At 51.1% G+C, this 23,281-nt stretch overlaps 1 protein-coding gene across 1 annotated transcript in view; it reads left to right on the top strand.

Annotated features, from left to right (window-relative positions):
• The window catches only part of LOC140728837 (receptor-type tyrosine-protein phosphatase kappa-like), a 740,427-nt gene that overhangs the window by 704,452 nt on the left and 12,694 nt on the right, over positions 1-23,281 (top strand). The window contains exons 15-17 of the mRNA XM_073047833.1: positions 11,022-11,147; positions 19,685-19,837; positions 20,081-20,217. Of these exons, the coding sequence (XP_072903934.1) occupies positions 11,022-11,147; positions 19,685-19,837; positions 20,081-20,176 (375 nt within the window). The 3' untranslated portion in view covers positions 20,177-20,217. The remainder of the gene's footprint in view (positions 1-11,021; positions 11,148-19,684; positions 19,838-20,080; positions 20,218-23,281) is intronic.

Raw genomic sequence — 23,281 nt, 5'->3', positions numbered from 1 at the left:
ATATATTTTACCTTTCTATGCATATAAAACACTTAAGAAACGTATGCATTTCAATAATTAAACCACTGTGCTGCTTAGTAAAAATTGTAGCTTTCATTGGGGCAGGGCCTTTCACATGCTCCATTATTCTCACTTTATCCTTTAAAATTGTTCCGATCATTGACACTTGTCAACAATCGTTGATTGTTGGAAAAGCCTAACGCTTTTCCAATGACCGATGGCATTTCACCTCTTTCCGATCGCTTTAAGTATGCTGATGATACTAAGGTAGGAGGTGTTGTGGATAATGAGGTGGGTTTTCAAAGCTTGCAGGGAGATTTATGCCGGTTAGAAGAATGGGCTGAACGTTGGCAGATGGAGTTTAATGCTGAGAAGTGTGAGGTTCTACATTTTGGCAGGAATAATCCAAATAGAACATACAGGGTAAATGGTAGGGCATTGAGGAATGCAGTGGAACAGAGAGATCTAGGAATAACAGTGCATAGTTCCCTGAAGGTGGAGTCTCATGTAGATAGGGTGGTGAAGAAGGCTTTTGGAACGCTGGCCTTTATAAATCAGAGCATTGAGTACAGAAGTTGGGATGTAATGTTAAAATTGTACAAGGCATTGGTAAGGCCAAATTTGGAATATTGTGTACAGTTCTGGTCACCGAATTATAGGAAAGATATCAATAAATTAGAGAGAGTGCAGAGACGATTTACTAGGATGTTACCTGGGTTTCAGCACTTAAGTTACAGAGAAAGGTTGAACAAGTTAGGTCTCTATTCATTGGAGCGTAGAAGGTTGAGGGGGGATTTGATCGAGGTATTTAAAATGTTGAGAGGGATAGATAGAGTTGACGTGAATAGGCTGTTTCCATTGAGAGTAGGGGAGATTCAAACGAGAGGACATGATTTGAGAGTTAGGGGGCAAAAGTTTAAGGGAAACACGAGGGGGTATTTCTTTACTCAGAGAGTGATAGCTGTGTGGAATGAGCTTCCTGTAGAAGTAGTAGAGGCCAGTTCAGTTGTGTCATTTAAGGTAAAATTGGATAGGTATATGGATAGGAAAGGAGTGGAGGGTTATGGGCTGAGTGCGGGTAGGTGGGACTAGGTGAGATTAAGAGTTCGGCACGGACTAGGAGGGCCGGAATGGCCTGTTTCCGTGCTGTGATTGTTATATGGTTATATATGGTTTTTTATGTAGTTCAGTCTAGTTTTTGTACTGTTTCATGTAGCACCATGGTCCTGAAAAACATTGTCTCGTTTTTACTATGTACTGTACCAGCAGTTATGATCGAAATGACAATAAAAGTGACTTGAGGTGGCTTGAGATAATTGCATTCTGATAATTTAGCCAAATCTTTTGGCATAATGATGCCCAAATATTTGAAAGACTCTGTTTGCCATGTCCAGGGGTATCTACTTTCAATTTCTCTTGGTGGACTATGGATATATGAAAGTAATTGGGTTTTATCAATGTCGATCTTGTATCCTGATAATTGACCATATTGTTCAAAGGATTGCATCAATTTAGGTAAAGAGTATGTTGGTTGCCCTAGATAGATCAAAATGTCATCCGCATAACAAGCCAATTTATGCTCTGTCCCTTTAATAGTAATTCCCCTGATATCTTCATTTTGTCTGATGTATTGAGCTAATGGTTCCAGATATAATGTGAAAATTATTGGTGACCATGCACAACCCTGTCTCGTGCCCCTTTCTAGAGTAAGACAGTTTGATAAATATCCATTGATTTTAACCCTAGCAGTAGGGTTGTCATATACTGTCTGTATAGTTTTAATAATTGTGTCGTGGAAACCAAATCTATGTAAAACTCTGTAAAGAAAATTCCAATTAACCGAATCAAATGCCTTTTCAGCATCCACGCTTATCACTATTGCATCAATTTTATTTTGTATATGATCCATAATGTGAAGTGTCCTTCATATATTGTCTTGTGTTTGGCGTTGTCGTATAAAGCCTGTCTGATCGTTATGTATCAGTATGGGTAGAAACTCTTCTAATCGTTTGGCCATGATGGAGGGAAAAAATCTATAATCTGCATTAAGAACGGATATTGGGCAACATCCAATGAATGAATGAATTCTATTTTATCCTTGCCTTCTTTCAGTATATATAGCTGAGATTATCGCTTCCTTCCAGCTGGGTGGCATTTGTGCCTTTTCCACAGGTGTTTATTTTGTCTTTGTCTTTTCCAAATGTTATGAAATAGTCTATTCTTGTATATACAGAATGGGGAGCAGAATAATGAGTGTAATCCCTTCTGTCAGGGAAAAGGTCCCTCCATATATCAATTAAACCAACATCCTCAAAAAGTGTATTAACTTCCTTATGTAAGGATTTTGTTTCATAGGTTTTTCTATTGGAAGAGTCTAAGTTTGGTTGTAATTGTAAATTTAAGTCTCCCGCACATATCAGAAGACCTTCTGTTTCCGTTACCATAATATCAGTAATTTTCTGAAAGAAACCAATATCACTTCCCGGGGGTGTGTATATATTCAATAGAGTAACTGAATTTCTGTCTATATTCCCCCTTACCAGAATACATCTGCCCTCATCTCCCATTTCAAATACTTTTTCAAAATTTAGCTTACTTGAGATAAGAATAGCAACTCCTCTCCTATGTCCTGATTTATATGAGGAGAAAAACAGATTAGTGAAGCCTATTCTCTTTAGTTTTTTATGCTCATTATCACTTAAATGAGTTTCCTGTAAATATACTACATGGGCTTGTTCTTTTTTCATTTTGGATAAAATTCTATTATGTTTGATTGGATTTAATAGCCCATTGACATTAAGAGAAATGAATTTTACCTTGTCCTTAGCCATCTGTATTTATCTGTCAATGTATCATTGAAATTAGAACAAAACTTAATCAATCTACTCCCTGAACAAATAAGAACCAAGAAACGCAAATAATAACAGAAATGGCAACGAATGTGTGATTCCAAGGCTGAGGTCTCTAGTAGATGACCCTGCGTTGAGCTAGAGGAAATGTCTAGCTGTGGGGGATAACCCCTCCTACTTGTGAGTTGAGGGCCCCCATTGCAGTATTCATAAAAGTCAGTGAACAAACCCATTACACAGAAAAGATTTCCCTGTGTACTCCTCCTATATATACATACATATATATATATTTTCATTTTGGTGGGGAAAAGGAGTAAGTGAGTGAATAAAGAATAACAACTAAGTAATATAAAATCCACATTATATTAAGTATTTCTCGAGATAGGTATATCACCATCTACTTTTGCTTCCATTCAGCTTCTCAACATTTTTAAAGTTAGCTAAACCTTATGGCTCTTCTGAAGGGGGTGAGGACTGTCTTTGGGAAACTCCCGGTCTCTTCCTGATATACTTCTCTCGGCCTCCTCCCGTCTCCTGCCTTCTCGATTCTCACACTATTTCCCAAGCGGAGCGGGATAATTCCTCTGCCAGGCTTTCCCTCGGTTTGGTCACGCTGACGGGCAATCATCTGGCCTTCATGTCTGTAGTCGCCTCTTCCACTGTCTGGTACAACTGTGTCCTGTTGTCATAAAACACTCGAAGTTTAGCAGGGTACGGAGTTTGAAATCTAATCTTTTTTTGCTTTAGTATTCGCTTTACTTCAGAGTATTCTTTACGTTTCTGCAGGACCGCGGGGGTGGGGGGTAATCTTGGTTGAAATATATTACTTTATCGACTAAAAACACCCTCTTCTTATCTCTTCTTAAAACAGCCTTCAGAGTATCCCATAAAATGGAAGGTGAAACCTCTCCATTATCATTGAATTCTAAGTAAAGACCAATTTCTTTTTTAATTTGTTCCTTAAAGTAGGTGTCATTTAGTTTCCAAATAGTATCCTTTGGTTGTAGGTCAAAATCAATGGATAAATATATAGGTACATGGTCACTTACATCTATTGTCCCAATTCCACAGGTGTTTATTTTGTCTTTATCTTTTCCAAATGTTATGAAATAGTCTATTCTTGTATATACAGAATGGGGGGCAGAATAATGAGTGTCATCCCTTCTGTCAGGGAAAAGGTCCTTCCATATATCAATTAAATCAACATCCTCAGAAAGTGTATTAACTTTCTTATGTAAGGATTTTGTTTCATAGGTTTTTCTATTGGAAGAGTCTAACTTTGGTTGTAATCGTAAATTTAAGTCTCCCCCACATATCAGGAGACCTTCTGTTTTCGTTATCATAATATTGGTGATTTTCTGAAAGAAACTAATATCACTTACTGGGGGTGTGTATATATTCAATAGAGTAACTGAATTTCCGTCTATATTCCCCCTTACCAGAATATATCTGCCCTCATCTCCCATTTCAAATACTTTTTCAAAATTTAGCTTGCTTGAGATAAGAATAGCAACTCCTCTCCTATGTCCCGATTTATATGAAGAGAAAAACAGATTAGTGAAGCCTATTCTCTTTAGTTTTCCATGCTCAGTATCACTTAAGTGAGTTTCCTGTAAATATACTACATGGGCTTGTTCTTTTTTTCACTTTGGATAGAATTCTACTACATTTGATTGGATTTAACAGCCCATTGACATAAAAAGAAATTAATTTTACTTTGTCATATAACCATATAACAATTACAGCACGGAAACAGGCCATCTCGGCCCTTCTAGTCTGTGCCGAACGCTTACTCTCACCTAGTCCCACCGACCTGCACTCAGCCCATAACCCTCCATTCCTTTCCTGTCCATATACCTATCCAAGCCATTGTCCTTAGCCATGTGTATTTATCTGTCAATATATTATTGAAATTAACAGAATAAAACTTATCGATCTACTCCCTGAACAAATAAGAACCAAGAAATGCAAATAATAAAAAAAGGCAATGAAGGTGTGATTCCAAGGCTGAGGTCTCTAGTAGATGACCCTGGGTTGAGCTAGAGGAAATGTCTAGCTGTAGGGGATAACCCTTCCTCCCTGTGAGTTGGGGCCCCCCCATAACAGTACCCATAAAAGTAAGTGAACAAATCTATATCCATTACACAGAAAAGATTTCCCTGTGTATTCCTCCCATATATATATTCTCATTTAGGTGGAGAAAAAGGAGTGAATGAATGAATAAAAAAGAATAATTGAGTAATATAAAATTCACATTATAATAAATATTTCTTGGGATAGGTATAGCACCGTCTACTTTTGCTTTTGTTTAGCTTATCAACATTTTTAAAGTTAGCCAAACTTTATGGCCCTTCTGGAGGGGGTGAGGGCTGTCTTTGGAAAACTCACAGTCTCTTCCTGATCTACTTCTCTCGCCCTCCTCCTGTCCCCTGCTTTCTCAATTCTCTCACTATTTCCCAAGCAGAGTGGAATAACTGCTCAGCCAGGCTTTCCCTTGGTTTGATCACACTGACAGGAAATCCTCTGCCCTTCATGTCTGTAGTCATTTCTTCCAGTGTCTGATACAGTTGGATTCCATCTTCATAACACTCACAGTTTAGCAGGGTACAGAGTTTGGAATCTAATCTTACCTTGCTTTAATGTTTGCGTTACTTCAGAGTATTCTTTACGTTTCTGCAGGACCGCCGGGGGTGGGAGGTAATCTTGATCGAAATATATTGATTTCCTGTCCAAAAACACCCTCTTCTTTCCCCAGGACCTTTGTGGAATCTCTGCCTTGGTATTGTATCGAAGGAATCTAATTACTATTGAGCATGGCTTATCTTTTCTGTGTCCAGTAGGCCGTGGGGCGAGTGCGCGATGTGTCCTCTCAGTTTCAAGCTCCATAGTCAAAGGAATTTCTAGCGCGTCCCACAGCAATTTTTCTGCAAACTCCATCATAGACAAACCCTCCGCTCCTTCGGGAACATTGTAATCCTGATATTTTTCCACTGTGATCTTCCCTCCTGGTCAAGCAGTTTGTTTTCCTATTGATTTAATATTTTTATTGTCCTACATAGTACCTGTTCCACGTTTTGCATGCGATCTTCCACCTTCTCAATTCGTGTCTCTGCCACCGCTATTTTTTGACTGACATTGGCGAGCTCTGACTTGATATCATTTAGTTGCTGTTTTATATCTTTCTGGAATCCCCGTATCTCTTCCAGAATTTTTATCATATTTGCCGCTTCGCCTGAACGAGGCCCATCGTCAGCCTCGCTACCACGCGTTCGGGTAGGAGAGCCACTCGCTGCACCCCTCTCGTCCATAGGCTCCACAGTGATGTTTTTTTATTGCCATTCTTTTTCCTCATTCTTGCCCCCCTTATCAATTCAGATATTTTTGAAAGATCTTAAAGTTGATGAACTAACAGGGCAAAATGTGCGTTTTTCTGGAGGAGCTATTGACTTAAGCTGCTATTCTGGATGATGATGTCACTGGAACCCTCCAATGCCATTCATTTCAAGAGGTCTAGAATACAAGAGCAGGGATGTGATGCTGAGGCTTTATAAGGCACTGGTGAGGCAGTTTTGTGAACAGTTTTGGGCATCTCATCTTAGAAAAGATGTGCTGGCTTTGGAGAAGGTTCAGAGAATATTCACAAGGATGATTCTGGGAATGGAAGGGTTATCATATGAGGTTATCATATCTGGTCACCTCATTATAGGAAGGATGTGGAAGCTATGGAGAGGGTACAGAGGGGATTTACCAGGATGTTGCCTGGATTGAAGAACAAGTCATATGAAGCAAGGTTAGCAGAGCTGGGACTTTTCTCTTTGGAGCGTAGAAGAATGAGAGGGGACTTGATAGAGGTCTACAAGATTATGAGAAGCATAGATAGGGTGGATAGTCAGTAACTGTTTCCCAGGGCACCAAGACCGAACACCAGAGGGCATATGTACAAAATTAAGGGAGGGAAGTTTAGGGGAGACATCAGGGGTAAGTTTTTTACACAGAGGGTTGTGAGTGCCTGGAATGACTTGCCAGGGATGGTGGTGGAGGCTAAAACATTAGGGGTATTTAAGAGCCTCTTGGACAGGCACATGGATGAAAGAAAAATGGAGGGTTATGGGGTAGTGTGGGTTTAGTACTTTTTTTAAAGGATTATATGGGTCAGCACAACATGGAGGGCTGAAGGGCCTGTACTGTGCTGTAGTGTTCTGTGGTTCTATGAAATGTTGATGATTACATTGATGATTTGAAAGAGGGGACTGAGTGTAGCGTAGCAAAACTGAAACTGAATGGAAAAGCAAATTATACAGAGGATGTGGAGAGTCTGCAGAGGGATATAGATAGGTCAAGTGAGTGGGCCAAGGTCTGGCAGAAGGAATACAACCTTGTTAAATGTGAGATCACCCACTATGGAAGGAATAATAGATTATTATTATTATTATTATTATTATTATTTAAATGGTGAAAGATTGGAGCATGCTGTTGTTCATAGGGACTTGGGAGTGCTTGTGCATGAATTGCAAAAGGTTGGCTTGCAGGTACAACAGGGGGCAGAGTGCTGACATGGATTGAAAATTGGCTGGCTGACAGGAAACAAAGAGTAGCGATTAATGGGTCCCTTACGGAATGGCAGGCTGTGACCAGTGGGGTACCGCAAGGTTCGGTGCTGGGACCGCAGCTGTTTACAATATACATTAATGATTTAGATGAAGGGATTAAAAGTAACATTAGCAAATTTGCTGATGACACAAAGCTGGGTGGCAGTGTGAAATGTCAGGAGGATGTTATGAGAATGCAGGGTGACTTGGACAGGTTGGGTGCGTGGGCAAATGTATGGCAGATGCAGTTTAATGTGGATAAATGTGAGGTTATCCACTTTGATGGCAAGAACAGGAAGGCAGATTACTATCTAAATGGAGTCAAGTTAGGAAAAGGGGAAGTACAACGAGATCTTGGTGTTCTTGTACATCAGTCAATGAAAGCAAGCATGCAGGTACAGCAGGCAGTGAAGAAAGCTAATGGCATGCTGGCTTTTATAACAAGAGGAATTGAGTATAGGAGTAAAGAGGTCCTTCTGCAGTTGTACAGGGCCCTGGTGAAACCCCACCTGGAGTATTGTGTGCAGTTTTGGTCTCCAAATTTGAGGAAGGACATTCTTGCTATTGAGGGAGTGCAGCGTAGGTTCACAAGGTTAATTCCCGGAATGGCGGGGACTGTCATATGTTGAAAGATTGGAGAGACTGGGCTTGTATACACTGGAATTTAGAAGGATGAGAGAGGATCTGATTGAAACATATAAGATTATTAAGGGATTGGACACGCTGGAGGCAGGAAGCATGTTCCCGCTGATGGGTGAGTCCAGAACTAGAAGCCACAGTTTAAGAATAAGGGGTAGGCCATTTAGAACAGAGATGTGGAAAAACTTTTTCACCCAGAGAGTGGTGGATATGTGGAATGCTCTGCCCCAGAAGGCAGTGGAGGCCAAGTCTCTGGATGCATTCAAGAGAGAGTTAGATAGAGCTCTTATAGATAGCGGGGTCAAGGGATATGGGGAGAGGGCAGGAATGGGGTACTGATTGTGTATGATCAGCCATGATCACAGTGAATGGCGGTGCTGGCTAGAAGGGCCGAATGGCCTACTCCTGCACCTACTGTCTATTGTCTATTAAGGAGGCAAACGGAATGTTGGCCTTTATTGCTAGAGGGATTGAATTTAAGAGCAGGGAGGTCATGCTGCAACTGTACAGGGTACTGGTGAGGCCGCACCTGGAGTACTGCGTGCAGTTCTGGTCTCCACACTTAGGGAAGGATATACTGGCTTTGGAGGCAGTGCAGAGGAGGTTCACCAGGTTGATTCCAGGGATGAAGGGGTTAACTTATGAGGAGTGATTGAGTCGCCTGGAACTACACTCTCTGGAGTTCAGAAGAATGAGAGGGGATCTTATAGAAACATACAAAATTTTGAAAGGGATGGATAAGATAGAAGTAGGAAAGTTGTTTCCATTGGTAGGTGAGACTAGAACTAGGGGACTTTACCTCAAGATTCAGGGGAGAAGATTTAGGATGGAGATGAGGAGAAATTGTTTTTCCCAGAGAGTGGTGAATCTGTGGAATTCTCTGCCCAGGGAAGCAGTTGAGCACATATTTAAGATACAGTTAGGTAGATTTTTACATAGTAGGGGAATTAAGGGTTATGGGGAGAAGGCAGGTAGATGGAGCTGAGTTTATAGACAGATCAGCCATGATCTTATTGAATGGCGGGACAGGCTCGATGGGCCGGATGGCCTACTCCTGCTCCTATTTCTTATGTAATGTTTGTTGGCTCTGAGTCTGTACTCGCTGGAATTTAGAAGGGGGAGATCTCAGTGAAACCTTTCAAATGTTTAAAGGCCTAGACAGAGTAGATGTGAAAAGTACGTTCCCAGTGGGGGAATCTAAGACAAAAAGGCTTAGCTTCAGGGTAGAGGGGCGTCCATTTAAAGCATAGGTGCTGAAAAGTTTCTTGAGCCAGAGGCTGGTGAACTTACGGAAAATATTACCACAGGCAGCTGTGGAGACCAGATTGTTGGGTGTTTAGGGCAGAGCTTGATAGGTTCTTGATTGGACGTGGCAAAGGTTATGGGGAGAAGGCTGGAGAGTGGGGCTGAGTAGGGGAGAAAAGGGATCAGCCATGATTGAATGACAGAGCTTGTGTAACAGGCCAAATGGCCTACTTCTGCCCCTGTGTCTGGAGGTCTTAAATGCACCTGAAGGTTCTCCTTTCCTCTGGTAATATTTACATAGCTCATCTATGAAGTCCCCACTGTTGTTACCCATAATCGTCAGTATCACATTTCCTAAGTCATTAGTTCCCCAGCTTGTCGCTGTGTTTCTAGCAAAGCAGAGTGTATGTGTGGATGCAGACACATTATATTTGTTCAGCACCACCTAGTCCGTTTGTTGCTTTCTGGTAACTAATTGCTTAGAACAGTTCCCTCGGATGACCGCCAGGCATATATATATGACACCATATCCTTCAGCTGCAGTACCCAGAGCAGTGTCGTGTCTGTTATTCTCTGGTTTTGATTTCCTGCCCCGGCACCTCCCTCTCCAAAAGATGCCATCAGTAGCACAGGCTCTTTTCGATTGAATGTTGGCGAACGGTCCTCATTCAAAAACTCCCCATCATCGCCATATCGGGTACCTTATTTGCTAAGTCATGTCAATCCGCATCCTCGTATTCATCATCCTCATCTCTTTCAGATCCAAAAGTACATATTATTCCTCTCTGTAGCTTTTGATGAAAGCTGGACAGTAGATGTGGTTTACACGTGATTCAGTAAAGTCTTTGACAAGGGCCCACGGGTTCCAGGGCAAGTTGGCAAAATGGATCCAAAGTTGGGTTGACAATAGGGGACAGGGTGATGGCAGAAGGTTGTTTCCGAGATTAGCTGAGATTAGCTCTCTGTGACTAGTGGTGTCTCACAGTGCTAGGAACTCTACTGTTCGATGTGCGTGTAGGAGGCATGATGAGCATCTGTCAGGATGGAAGGTGGCACGGATGAGCTGGCTGAGAAAGAACAGGTACATGGGAGCTGATGCACTTTCAGAGCACTAATGAAGCCAGCACATACATCCTGAATGGAACAGAGAAGAAGTCCAAAGATCCTTGCGGCACGGGTGGTTAACGTGGTTAGGAAGGCACCTCAAGTTCAATGTCAAGTTTGTTACCATGCAGCTGTCTCCATGTATACCACCAAACAGAACAAAGTTTCTCTGGACAAAATGATGACAGCCCTCATTAGCTGAGATGTTGAATACAGGGGCAGGGAGGATGTGCTGCAAATTTATAAACCACGGTCAGACCTCAGCTGGAGAATTGGGCGTATTTCTGGTCACCAGACCGGAGGAACTGGACAGAGTGGAGAGCATTGAGGTTCACCAGCACGTCACCGAGGATGAAGTAATTTAGTTATCTGGAGAGGCTGGATCTGCTCTTCCAGGAGAGGAGTGGTCAAGATAGGTAGAAAGTTGTGTGAGTATGGACAGGGTAGACAGCAGGATCGTTGCCCCTAATCAGTGGTACATTGAATCATTGACACAGAGGGTGGTTGCAATCTCCCACAGGTCCACCTCCACCATCACTCCACTCACTTTCCATGATCGCCACATTGATGATCTCTGGGCATCTCTCCTTTTCAGACCTACGTGCTATTCTGGCCTGAGGAAGGGACTGCAAACTATGGCCCATTCCAGGTGGAGCTGCAGTCAGTCACCGTCTGCACAGACGTAACTGAGAGACTCCTCATCCTCCGCAAGCTCGGCCAGGTTCGTACAGCGTGGGAGCAGAAGGGAGGGGAGGGGAGAGGAGAGGATGCACTAGGTGGGGCATGGTGGAGAGGAGCTGTGTACCTGGTGTGGACAACAATTTTCACTGTGTGGAAGAGAGTTTGGTGTGGGGATGGAGGGGGGTTATGGGTATGCCAGTGAACTTGGGTGGACTGGGGTGGGTGGGAGGGAGGTGTGTGTTGGATTGGGATTAGGGTGGGAGGGAGGTGTGGGTTGGATTGGGATTAGGGTGGGTGGGAGGGAGGTGTGTGTTGGATTGGGATTAGGGTGGGTGGGAGGGAGGTGTGTGGGTTGGATTGGGATTAGGGTGGGTGGGAGGGAGGTGTGTGTTGGATTGGGATTAGGGTAGGTGAGAGGGAGATGTGTGTTGGATTGGGATTAGGGTGGGAGGGAGGTGTGTGGGTTGGATTGGGATTAGGGTGGGTGGGAGGGAGGTGTGTGTTGGATTGGGATTAGGGTGGGTGGGAGGGAGGTGTGTGGGTTGGATTGGGATTAGGGTGGGTGGGAGGTGTGTGTGTTGGATTGGGATTAGGGTGGGTGAGAGGGAGATGTGTGTGTTGGATTGGGATTAGAGTGGGAGGGAGGTGTGTGTGTTGGATTGGGATTAGGGTGGGTGAGAGGGAGGTGTGTGTTGGATTGGGATTAGGGTGGGAGGGAGGTGTGTGTGTTGGATTGGGATTAGGGTGGGTGGGAGGGAGGTGTGTGTTGGATTGGGTTTAGGGTGGGAGGGAGGGAGGTGTGTGTTGGATTGGGATTAGGGTGGGTGGGAGGGAGGTGTGTGTGTTGGATTGGGATTAGGGTGGGTGGGAGGGAGGTGTGTGTGTTGGATTGGGATTAGGGTGGGTGGGAGGGAGGTGTGTGTTGGATTGGGATTAGGGTGGGTGGGAGGGAGGGGTGTGTGTTGGATTGGGATTAGGGTGGGTGAGAGGGAGATGTGTGTGTTGGATTGGGATTAGGGTGGGAGGGAGGTGTGTGTGTTGGATTGGGATTAGGGTGGGTGAGAGGGAGGTGTGTGTTGGATTGGGATTAGGGTGGGAGGGAGGTGTGTGTTGGATTGGGATTAGGGTGGGTGAGAGGGAGATGTGTGTTGGATTGGGATTAGGGTGGGAGGGAGGTGTGTGTGTTGGATTGGGATTAGGGTAGGTGAGAGGGAGATGTGTGTTGGATTGGGATTAGGGTGGGAGGGAGGTGTGTGGGTTGGATTGGGATTAGGGTGGGTGAGAGGGAGGTGTGTGTGTTGGATTGGGATTGGGTGGGTGGGAGGGAGGTGTGTGTTGGATTGGGTTTAGGGTGGGAGGGAGGTGTGTGTGTTGGATTGGGATTGGGTGGGTGGGAGGGAGGTGTGTGTTGGATTGGGATTAGGGTGAGTGGGAGGGAGGTGTGTGGGTTGGATTGGGATTAGGGTGGGTGGGAGGGAGGTGTGTGTTGGATTGGGATTAGGGTGGGTGGGAGGGAGGTGTGTGTTGGATTGGGATTAGGGTGAGTGGGGAGGGAGGTGTGTGGGTTGGATTGGATTAGGGTGGGTGGGAGGGAGGTGTGTGTTGGATTGGGATTAGGGTGGGTGGGAGGGAGGTGTGTGTGTTGGATTGGGATTAGGGGTGGGTGGGAGGAAGGTGTGTGTTGGATTGGGATTAGGGTGGGTGGGAGGGAGGTGTGTGTTGGATTGGGATAGGGTGGGTGGGAGGGAGGTGTGTGGGTTGGATTGGGATTAGGGTGGGTGGGAGGGAGGTGTGTGTTGGATTGGGTTTAGGGTGGGAGGGAGGTGTGTGTGTTGGATTGGGATTGGGTGGATGGGAGGGAGGTGTGTGTTGGATTGGGATTAGGGTGGGGTGGGAGGGAGGTGTGTGGGTTGGATTGGGATTAGGGTGGGTGGGAGGGAGGTGTGTGTTGGATTGGGATTAGGGTGGGTGGGAGGGAGGTGTGTGTGTTGGATTGGGTTAGGGTGGGAGGGAGGTGTGTGTTGGATTGGGTTTAGGGTGGGTGGGAGGGAGGTGTGTGGGTTGGATTGGGATTAGGGTGGGTGGGAGGGAGGTGTGTGTGTTGGATTGGGATTGGGTGGGAGGGAGGTGTGTGTTGGATTGGGATTAGGTGGGTGGGAGGGAGGTGTGTGTGTTGGATTGGGATTGGGTGGGTGGGAGGGAGGTGTGTGTTGGATTGGGATTAGGGTGGGTGAGAAGGAGGTGTGTGTTGGATTGGGATTAGGGTGGGTGGGAGGGAGGTGTGTGTGTGGATTGGGGATTAGGGTGGGTGGGAGTGAGGTGTGTGTTGGATTGGGATTAGGGTGGGTGGGAGGGAGGTGTGTGTTGGATTGGGTTTAGGGTGGGAGGGAGGTGTGTGGGTTGGATTGGGATTAGGGTGGGTGGGAGGGAGGTGTGTGTGTTGGATTGGGTTTAGGGTGGGTGGGAGTGAGGTGTGTGTTGGATTGGGATTAGGGTGGGTGGGAGGGAGGTGTGTGTGTTGGATTGGGATAGGGTGGGTGAGAGGGAGGTGTGTGTGTTGGATTGGGATTAGGGTGGGTGAGAGGGAGGTGTGTGTTGGATTGGGGATTAGGGTGGGTGGGAGGGAGGTGTGTGTGTGTTGGATTGGGATTAGGGTGGGTGGAGAGGGAGATGTGTGGTGTTGGATTGGGTTTTAGGGTGGGAGGGAGGTGTGTGGGTTGGATTGGGATTAGGGTGGGTGGGAGGGAGATGTGTGTGTTGGATTGGATTAGGGTGGGAGGGTGGTGTGTGGGTTGGATTGGGATTAGGGTGGGTGGGAGGGAGGTGTGTGTGTTGGATTGGGTTTAGGGTGGGAGGGAGGTGTGTGTGTCGGATTGGGGTTAGGGTGGGTGGGAGGGAGGTGTGTGTGTTGGATTGGGATTAGGGTGGGTGGGAGGGAGGTGTGTGTTGGATTGGGATTAGGGTGGGTGGGAGGGAGGTGTGTGTGTTGGATTGGGTTTAGGGTGGGGAGGGAGGTGTGTGTGTTGGATTGGGTTTAGGGTGGGAGGGGAGGTGTGTGTGTTGGATTGGGATTAGGGTGGGTGGGAGGGAGGTGTGTGTTGGATTGGGATTAGGGTAGGTGAGAGGGAGATGTGTGTTGGATGGGATTAGGGTGGGAGGGAGGTGTGTGGGTTGGATTGGGATTAGGGGTGGGTGGGAGGGGAGGTGTGTGTTGGATTGGGATTAGGGTGGGTGGGAGGGAGGTGTGTGGGTTGGATTGGGATTAGGGTGGGTGGGAGGTGTGTGTGTTGGATTGGGATTAGGGTGGGTGAGAGGGAGATGTGTGTGTTGGATTGGATTAGAGGTGGGAGGGAGGTGTGTGTGTTGGATTGGGATTAGGGTGGGTGAGAGGGAGGTGTGTGTTGGATTGGATTAGGGTGGGAGGGAGGTGTGTGTGTTGGATTGGGATTAGGGTGGGTGGGGAGGGAGGTGTGTGTTGGATTGGGTTTAGGGTGGGAGGGAGGGAGGTGGTGTGTGTGGATTGGGATTAGGGTGGGTGGGAGGGAGGTGTGTGTGTTGGATTGGGATTAGGGTGGGTGGGAGGGAGGTGTGTGTGTTGGATTGGGATTAGGGGTGGGTGGGAGGGAGGTGTGTGTTGGATTGGGATTAGGGTGGGTGGGAGGGAGGGGTGTGTGTTGGATTGGGATTAGGGTGGGTGAGAGGGAGATGTGTGTGTTGGATTGGGGATTAGGGTGGGAGGGAGGTGTGTGTGTTGGATTGGGGATTGGGTGGGTGAGAGGGAGGTGTGTGTTGGATTGGGATTAGGGTGGGAGGGAGGTGTGTGTTGGATTGGGATTAGGGGTGGGTGAGAGGGAGATGTGTGTTGGATTGGGATTAGGGTGGGAGGGAGGTGTGTGTGTTGGATTGGGATTAGGGTAGGTGAGAGGGAGATGTGTGTTGGATTGGGATTAGGGTGGGAGGGAGGTGTGTGGGTTGGATTGGGATTAGGGTGGTGAGAGGGAGGTGTGTGTGTTGGATTGGGATTGGGGTGGGTGGGAGGGAGGTGTGTGTTGGTGGGTTGTGGTGGGGTGGGGGGAGGTGGTGTGTGTTGGATTGGGTTGGGTGGGTGGGAGGGAGGGTGTGTGTTGGTGGGTTGGGGTGAGTGGTGGGAGGTGTGTGGGTGGATTGGGATTAGGGTGGGGTGGGAGGGAGGTGTGTGTTGGATTGGGATTAGGGTGGGTGGGAGGGAGGTGTGTGTTGGATTGGGATTAGGGTGAGTGGGGGGAGGTGGTGTGTGGGTTGGATTGGGATTAGGGTGGGTGGGAGGGAGGTGTGTGTTGGATTGGGATTAGGTGGGTGGGAGGGAGGTGTGTGTGTTGGATTGGGATTAGGGTGGGTGGGAGGAGGTGTGTGTTGGATTGGGATTAGGGTGGGTGGGAGGGAGGTGTGTGTTGGATTGGGATTAGGGTGGGTGGGAGGGAGGTGTGTGGGGTTGGATTGGGATTAGGGTGGGTGGGAGGGAGGTGTGTGTTGGATTGGGTTTAGGGTGGGGGAGGGAGGTGTGTGTGTTGGATGGGATTGGGTGGATGGGAGGGAGGTGTGTGTTGGATTGGGATTAGGGTGGGTGGGAGGGAGGTGTGTGGGTTGGATTGGGATTAGGGTGGGTGGGAGGGAGGTGTGTGTTGGATTGGGATTAGGGTGGGTGGAGTGGGGGAGGTGTGTGTGTTGGATTGGGATAGGGTGGGAGGGAGGTGTGTGTTGGATTGGGTTTAGGGGTGGGTGGAGGGAGGTGTGTGGGTTGGATTGGGATTAGGGTGGGTGGGAGGGAGGTGTGTGTGTTGGATTGGGATTGGGGTGGGAGGGAGGGTGTGTGTTGGATTGGGATTAGGTGGGTGGGAGGGAGGTGGTGTGTGTTGGATTGGGATTGGGTGGGTGGGAGGGAGGTGTGTGTTGGATTGGGATTAGGGTGGGTGAGAAGGAGGTGTGTGTTGGATTGGGATTAGGGTGGGTGGGAGGGAGGTGTGTGTGTTGGATTGGGATTAGGGTGGGTGGGAGTGAGGTGTGTGTTGGATTGGGATTAGGGTGGGTGGGAGGGAGGTGTGTGTTGGATTGGGTTTAGGGTGGGAGGGAGGTGTGTGGGTTGGATTGGGATTAGGGTGGGTGGGAGGGAGGTGTGTGTGGTTGGATTGGGTTTAGGGTGGGTGGGAGTGAGGTGTGTGTTGGATTGGGATTAGGGTGGGTGGGAGGGAGGTGTGTGTGTTGGATTGGGATTAGGGTGGGTGAGAGGGAGGTGTGTGTGTTGGATTGGGATTAGGGTGGGTGAGAGGGAGGTGTGTGTTGGATTGGGATTAGGGTGGGTGGGAGGGAGGTGTGTGTGTTGGATTGGGATTAGGGTGGGTGAGAGGGAGATGTGTGTGTTGGATTGGGTTAGGGTGGGAGGGAGGTGTGTGGTTGGATTGGGTTAGGGTGGGTGGGAGGGAGATGTGTGTGTTGGATTGGGATTAGGTGGGAGGGAGGTGTGTGGGTGGATTGGGTTTAGGGTGGGAGGGAGGGTGTGTGGGTTGGATTGGGATTAGGGTGGGTGGGAGGGAGGTGTGTGTGTTGGATTGGGTTTAGGGTGGGAGGGAGGTGTGTGTGTCGGATTGGGGTTAGGGTGGGTGGGAGGGAGGTGTGTGTGTTGGATTGGGATTAGGGTGGGTGGGAGGGAGGTGTGTGTTGGATTGGGATTAGGGTGGGTGGGAGGAGGTGTGTGTGTTGGATTGGGTTTAGGGTGGGAGGGAGGTGTGTGTGTTGGATTGGGTTTAGGGTGGGAGGGAGGTGTGTGTGTTGGATTGGGATTAGGGTGGGAGGGAGGTGTGTGTGTTGGATTGGGATTAGGGTGGGTGGGTGTGAGGTAGTGTGTGTGGATTGGGTTTAGGTGGGAGGGGAGGTGTGTGTGTTGGATTGGGTTTAGGGTGGGAGGGAGGTGTGTGTGTTGGATTGGGATTAGGGTGGGTGGGAGGGAGGTGTGTGTTGGGATTGGGTTAGGGTGGGAGGGAGGTGTGTCTTGGATTGGGTTTAGGGTGTGTGGGAGGGGGTGTGTGTTGGATTGGGATTGGGTGGGTGGGAGGGAGGTGTGTGTGGATTGGGTGTAGGGTGGGTGAGAGGGGGTGTGTGTGTTGGTTGGGATTAGGGTGGTGGGGGGGGGGTGTGTGTGTTGGGATGGGATTAGGGGTTGGGTGGGAGTGAGGTGTGTGTGTTGGATTGGGTTAGGGTGGGAGGGAGGTGTGTGTGTGGATTGGGTTTTGGGTGGGTGGGAGGTGTGTGGGTTGTGGATTGGGTAGGGTGGGTGGGAGGGAGGTGTGTGTGTTGGAATGGGATTAGGGTGGGTGGGGGAGTGAGGTGGTGTGTGTTGGATTGGGTTTAGGGTGGGAGGGGGGTGTGGTGTTGGATGGGTTTAGGGTGGGAGGGAGGTGGTGTGGGTTGGATTGGGGATGTGGTGGGTGGGAGGGTGGGGTGTGTGTTGGGTTGGGTTAGGGTGGGGTGGGAGTGAGGTGTGGTGTTGGATTGGGTTAGGGGTGGGTGGGAGGGGGGGTGTGGTGTTGGATTGGGTAGGTGTGGGTGAGAGGGAGGTGTGTGTGTTGGATTGGGTTAGGGTGGGTGAGAGGGAGGTGTGTGTTGGGTTGGATTAGGGTGGGTGGGAGGGAGGTGTGGTGTGTTGGATGGGGTAGGGTGGGTGAGAGGGAGTGGTGGTGTTGTGGTTGGGTTGGGGGTGGGTGGGTGGGAGGTGTGTGGGTTGGATTGGGATTAGGGTGGGTGGGAGGGAGATGGGTGTGTGGATTGGATTAGGGTGGGAGGGAGGTGTGTGGGTGGGAGAGTGGGTGTTGGGGTGGGGGGAGGTGTGTGGGTTGGATTGGGGATAGGGTGGGTGGGGGGAGGTGTGGTGTGTTGGATTGGGTTAGGGTGGGAGGGAGGGTGTGTGTGTCGGGATTGGGGTTAGGGTGGGGTGGGGAGGGTGGTGTGTGTGTGGATGGGGTTAGGGTGGGGTGGGAGGGAGGTGTGTGGTGGATGGGATTAGGGTGGGTGGGAGGGGGAGGGTGTGTGTGTTGGATTGGGTTAGGGGGGGGGGTGGTGTGTTGGATTGGGTTTAGGGTGGGAGGGAGGTGTGTGTGTTGGATGGGGTTAGGGTGGGAGGGAGGTGTGTGTGTGTGGATGGGGTTAGGGGTGGGGTGGGAGTGAGGTGTGTGTGTTGGATGGGGTTTAGGGTGGGAGGGAGGTGTGTGTGTTGGATTGGGTTTAGGGTGGGAGGGAGGTGTGTGTGTTGGATTGGGATAGGTGGGTGGGTGGGAGGGAGGTGTGTGTTGGATTGGGTTTAGGGTGGGAGGGGTGGTGTGTCTTGGATTGGGGTTTAGGGTGAGTGGGAGGGGGGTGTGTGTTGGATGGGATTAGGGTGGGTGGGAGGGTGGTGGGTGTGTGGGTTGATGGGGGATTTAGGGTGGGTGAGGGGGAGGTGTGTGTGTTGGATTGGGATTAGGGGTGGGTGGGAGGGAGGTGTGTGTGTTGGAATGGGATTAGGGTGGGTGGGAGTGAGGTGTGTGTGTTGATTGGGTTTTAGGGTGGGAGGGAAGGTGTGTGTGTTGGATTGGGTGTTAGGGTGGGAGGGAGGTGTGTGTGTTGGATTGGGATTAGGGTGGGTGGGAGGGAGTTGTGTGTTGGATTGGGTTTAGGGTGGGAGGGAGGGAGGTGTGTGTTGGATTGGGATTAGCGTGGGTGGGAGGGAGGTTGGTGTGTGTTGGATTGGGATTAGGGTGGGTGAGAGGGAGGTGTGTGTGTTGGATTGGGATTAGGGTGGGTGAGAGGGAGGTGTGTGTTGGATTGGGATTAGGGTGGGTGGGAGGGAGGTGTGTGTGTTGGATTGGGATTAGGGTGGGTGGAGGGAGGTGTGTGTTGGATTGGGATTAGGGGTGGGGTGGGAGGGAGGTGTGTGTTGGATTGGGATTAGGGTGGTGGGAGGGAGGTGTGTGTGTTGGATTGGGTTTAGGGTGGGTGGGGAGGGAGGTGTGTGTGTTGGATTGGATTAGGGTGGGTGAGAGGGAGGTGTGTGTTGGATTGGGATTAGGGTGGGTGGGAGGGAGGTGTGTGTTGGATTGGGATTAGGGTGGGTGGGAGGGAGGTGGTGTGTGTGTTGGATTGGGTTTAGGGTGGGTGGGAGGGGAGGGAGGTGTGTGTGTTGGATTGGGATTAGGGTGGGTGAGAGGGAGGTGTGTGTTGGATTGGGATTAGGGTGGGTGGAGGGAGGTGTGTGTGTTGGATTGGGATTAGGGTGGGTGGGAGTGAGTTGATTGGATTGGGGGACAGGGTTTGTGTTAGGGTAAGGGTCATAAGGATGCCAGAAAGAGATGTACTCCCCTGACCACCCCTCACACTGGGAGCACTCCTGACCCAAAGGCGGAGTAGGAATGGATCGGGGAAGGGAGCGGAGTGAGGTAGTGGGGACACGGTGAACCAGCCTGTGAGTATTGGAGATGTACGGATCGGAGTGGGAAGTGTTGGACATGGTGGGGTAGGGATTTTGGCAGCACAGGGGTTGATGGTCAGCTGTCTGGTGTTGTATTTCAGAAATCTGAGCGTGAAGTCAAAGTTCTACAGCTCAACAGCTGGCCAATGGGAGAGCCCGTCCCACAATTCCCACAACCAATCATCAACATTGACCAGCAAGTACAGACGTGGCAGAAGCGAGGGGCAGCAGTCCCCGGTGCTTGTCACCTGCTGGTGAGTCAGAGGAGTCCTGATCCCTGTTCACAAAGCCTGCACTCAGCCCAGCGCTGACTCCTGTGCCACTCCAGAACCTTCTGCTGAACACGATCCTGACTCTGAAACTGAACCCTCCTCTGCATAGCCCCAAAACCACATCCCTGCTCCGTGTTCTTGTACGCCACTGTTACAGACAGACACGCGTGGGGGACGGCCTGGGGTGCTGGGCTGATCCAATTACCGAAGCCTCTCTTGTTGCAGGGATGGAGCCAGCCGCTGTGGTCTTTACTGCACCGTCAGCAACATTTGTCATCAAATCCGGCGAGTACCAGCTGGTCGATGTCTCCCAGTGCGTGAAGACCACTCGCAGCAGCCGGCCCCAGGCCATCGTCAGTCTGGTAGGTGCAGCGTCCTGGAGGCAGCCCCCGAGGGGTGTCCATTGTCTGTGTGTTTGGAGCTGACGGTTGGCCCTTCCTGTAGTCTAGGAGACACAAGACTGCAGATGTTATCTGGAGCTGCAAACTGCTGAATGAACTCAGCTGGCTGGGAGTGGGAGGTCTCAGCAGGATTGAGGGCAGACGGTCACTGTGGACTGAGCTAGGGATGGAGCAGTTGGCAAAATGCTATAATGTGTCCTGACGAAGGGTCTCGGCCTGAAACGTTGACAGCTCATTTCAACGGGTGCTGCCCGACCTGCTGAGTTCATCCAGCGTGTTGATGTGAGCACAATGCTATTGCAGCTTAGAGCATCAGCGTTCAATTCCAGCAATCTCTATAAGTTCAATAGGTACATTTAATGTCAGAAATGTATACGATATGCATCCTGAACTGCTTTCTCTTCACAAACATCCACAAACACAGAGGAGTGCCCCAAAGAATGAGTGACAGTTAGACGTTAGAACCAAATCCTCCCCCTCCCACACATAAGCAGCAGCAAAGCAGCGACCCACCCACCAGTGAAAAAGCACCGACACCCCCCACCGAGCATCGACACCCCCCACCCAGCACTCACACACCGACACCCCCCACCGAGCACTCACCCACCGTCACCCCCCACCCAGCACTCACACACCGACACCCACACCCAGCACTCACACACCGACACCCCCACCCAGCACTCACCCATCGACACCCCCCACCCAGCACTCACACACCGACACCCCCACCCAGCACTCACCCACCGACACCCCCCACCCAGCACTCACACACCGACACCCCCCACCGAGCACTCACCATCGACACCCCCCACCCAGCACTCACCCACCGACACCCCCCACCCAGCACTCACACACCGACACCCCCACCCAGCACTCACACACCGACACCCCCCACCCAGCACTCACACACCGACACCCCCCACCCAGCACTCACACACCGACACCCCCCACCGAGCAATCACGCACCGACACCCCCCACCGAGCACTCACACACCGACACCCCCACCCAGCACTCACACACCGACACCCCCCACCGAGCAATCACGCACCGACACCCCCACCGAGCACTCACGCACCGACACCCCCACCCAGCACTCACACACCGACACCCCCCACCCAGCACTCACCCACCGACACCCCCCACCCAGCACTCACACACCGACACCCCCACCCAGCACTCACGCACCGACACCCCCCACCCAGCACTCACGCACCGACACCCACACCGAGCATCGACACCCCCACCGAGCATCGACACCCCCCACCCAGCACTCACACACCGACACCCCCCACCCAGCACTCACACACCGACTCCCCCACCCAGCACTCACGCACCGACACCCCCACCGAGCACTCACACACCGACAACCCCACCCAGCACTCACGCACCGACACCCCCCACCGAGCACTCACCCACCGACACCCCCACCGAGCACTCACCCCCACCCAGCACTCACGCACCGACACCCCCACCGAGCACTCACACACCGACAACCCCACCCAGCACTCACGCACCGACACCCCCCACCGAGCACTCACGCACCGACACCCCCCACCGAGCACTCACGCACCGACACCCCCCACCGAGCATCGACACCCCCCACCGAGCACTCACGCACCGACACCCCCCACCCAGCACTCACGCACCGACACCCCCCACCGAGCACTCACGCACCGACACCCCCACCGAGCATCGACACCCCCCACCGAGCATCGACACCCCCCCACCCAGCACTCACGCACCGACACCCCCCACCGAGCACTCACGCACCGACACCCCCCACCCAGCACTCACGCACCGACAACCCCACCGAGCACTCACGCACCGACACCCCCCACCCAGCACTCACACACCGACACCCCCCACCCAGCACTCACCCACCGACACCCCCACCCAGCACTCACACACCGACACCCCCCACCCAGCACTCACACACCGACACCCCCACCCAGCACTCACGCACCGACACCCCCCACCCAGCACTCACACACCGACACCCCCCACCCAGCACTCACACACCGACACCCCCCACCGAGCAATCACGCACCGACACCCCCCACCGAGCACTCACGCACCGACACCCCCACCCAGCACTCACACATCGACACCCCCACCCAGCACTCACACACCGACACCCCCACCCAGCACTCACGCACCGACAACCCCACCCAGCACTCACGCACCGACACCCCCCACCGAGCATCGACACCCCCACCCAGCACTCACACACCGACACCCCCCACCCAGCACTCACACACCGACACCCCCACCCAGCACTCACACACCGACACCCCCACCCAGCACTCACACACTGACACCCCCCACCCAGCACTCACACACCGACACCCCCCACCCAGCACTCACGCACCGACACCCCCCACCGAGCACTCACGCACCGACACCCCCACCGAGCATCGACACCCCCCACCGAGCACTCACGCACCGACACCCCCCACCCAGCACTCACGCACCGACACCCCCCACCGAGCACTCACGCACCGACACCCCCCACCCAGCACTCACGCACCGACACCCCCCACCGAGCACTCACGCACCGACACCCCCCACCCAGCACTCACACACCGACACCCCCCACCCAGCACTCACCCACCGACACCCCCACCCAGCACTCACACACCGACACCCCCCACCGAGCACTCACGCACCGACACCCCCCACCCAGCACTCACGCACCGACACCCCCCACCGAGCACTCACGCACCGACACCCCCCACCCAGCACTCACACACCGACACCCCCCACCCAGCACTCACCCACCGACACCCCCACCCAGCACTCACACACCGACTCCCCCACCCAGCACTCACGCACCGACACCCCCACCGAGCACTCACACACCGACAACCCCACCCAGCACTCACGCACCGACACCCCCCACCGAGCACTCACCCACCGACACCCCCACCGAGCACTCACCCCCACCCAGCACTCACGCACCGACACCCCCACCGAGCACTCACACACCGACAACCCCACCCAGCACTCACGCACCGACACCCCCCA

Source organism: Hemitrygon akajei, chromosome 6 (genome assembly GCF_048418815.1).
Source record: "Hemitrygon akajei chromosome 6, sHemAka1.3, whole genome shotgun sequence".
NCBI lineage: Eukaryota > Metazoa > Chordata > Chondrichthyes > Myliobatiformes > Dasyatidae > Hemitrygon > Hemitrygon akajei.
This window is presented reverse-complemented; position numbering and strand designations above follow the sequence as displayed.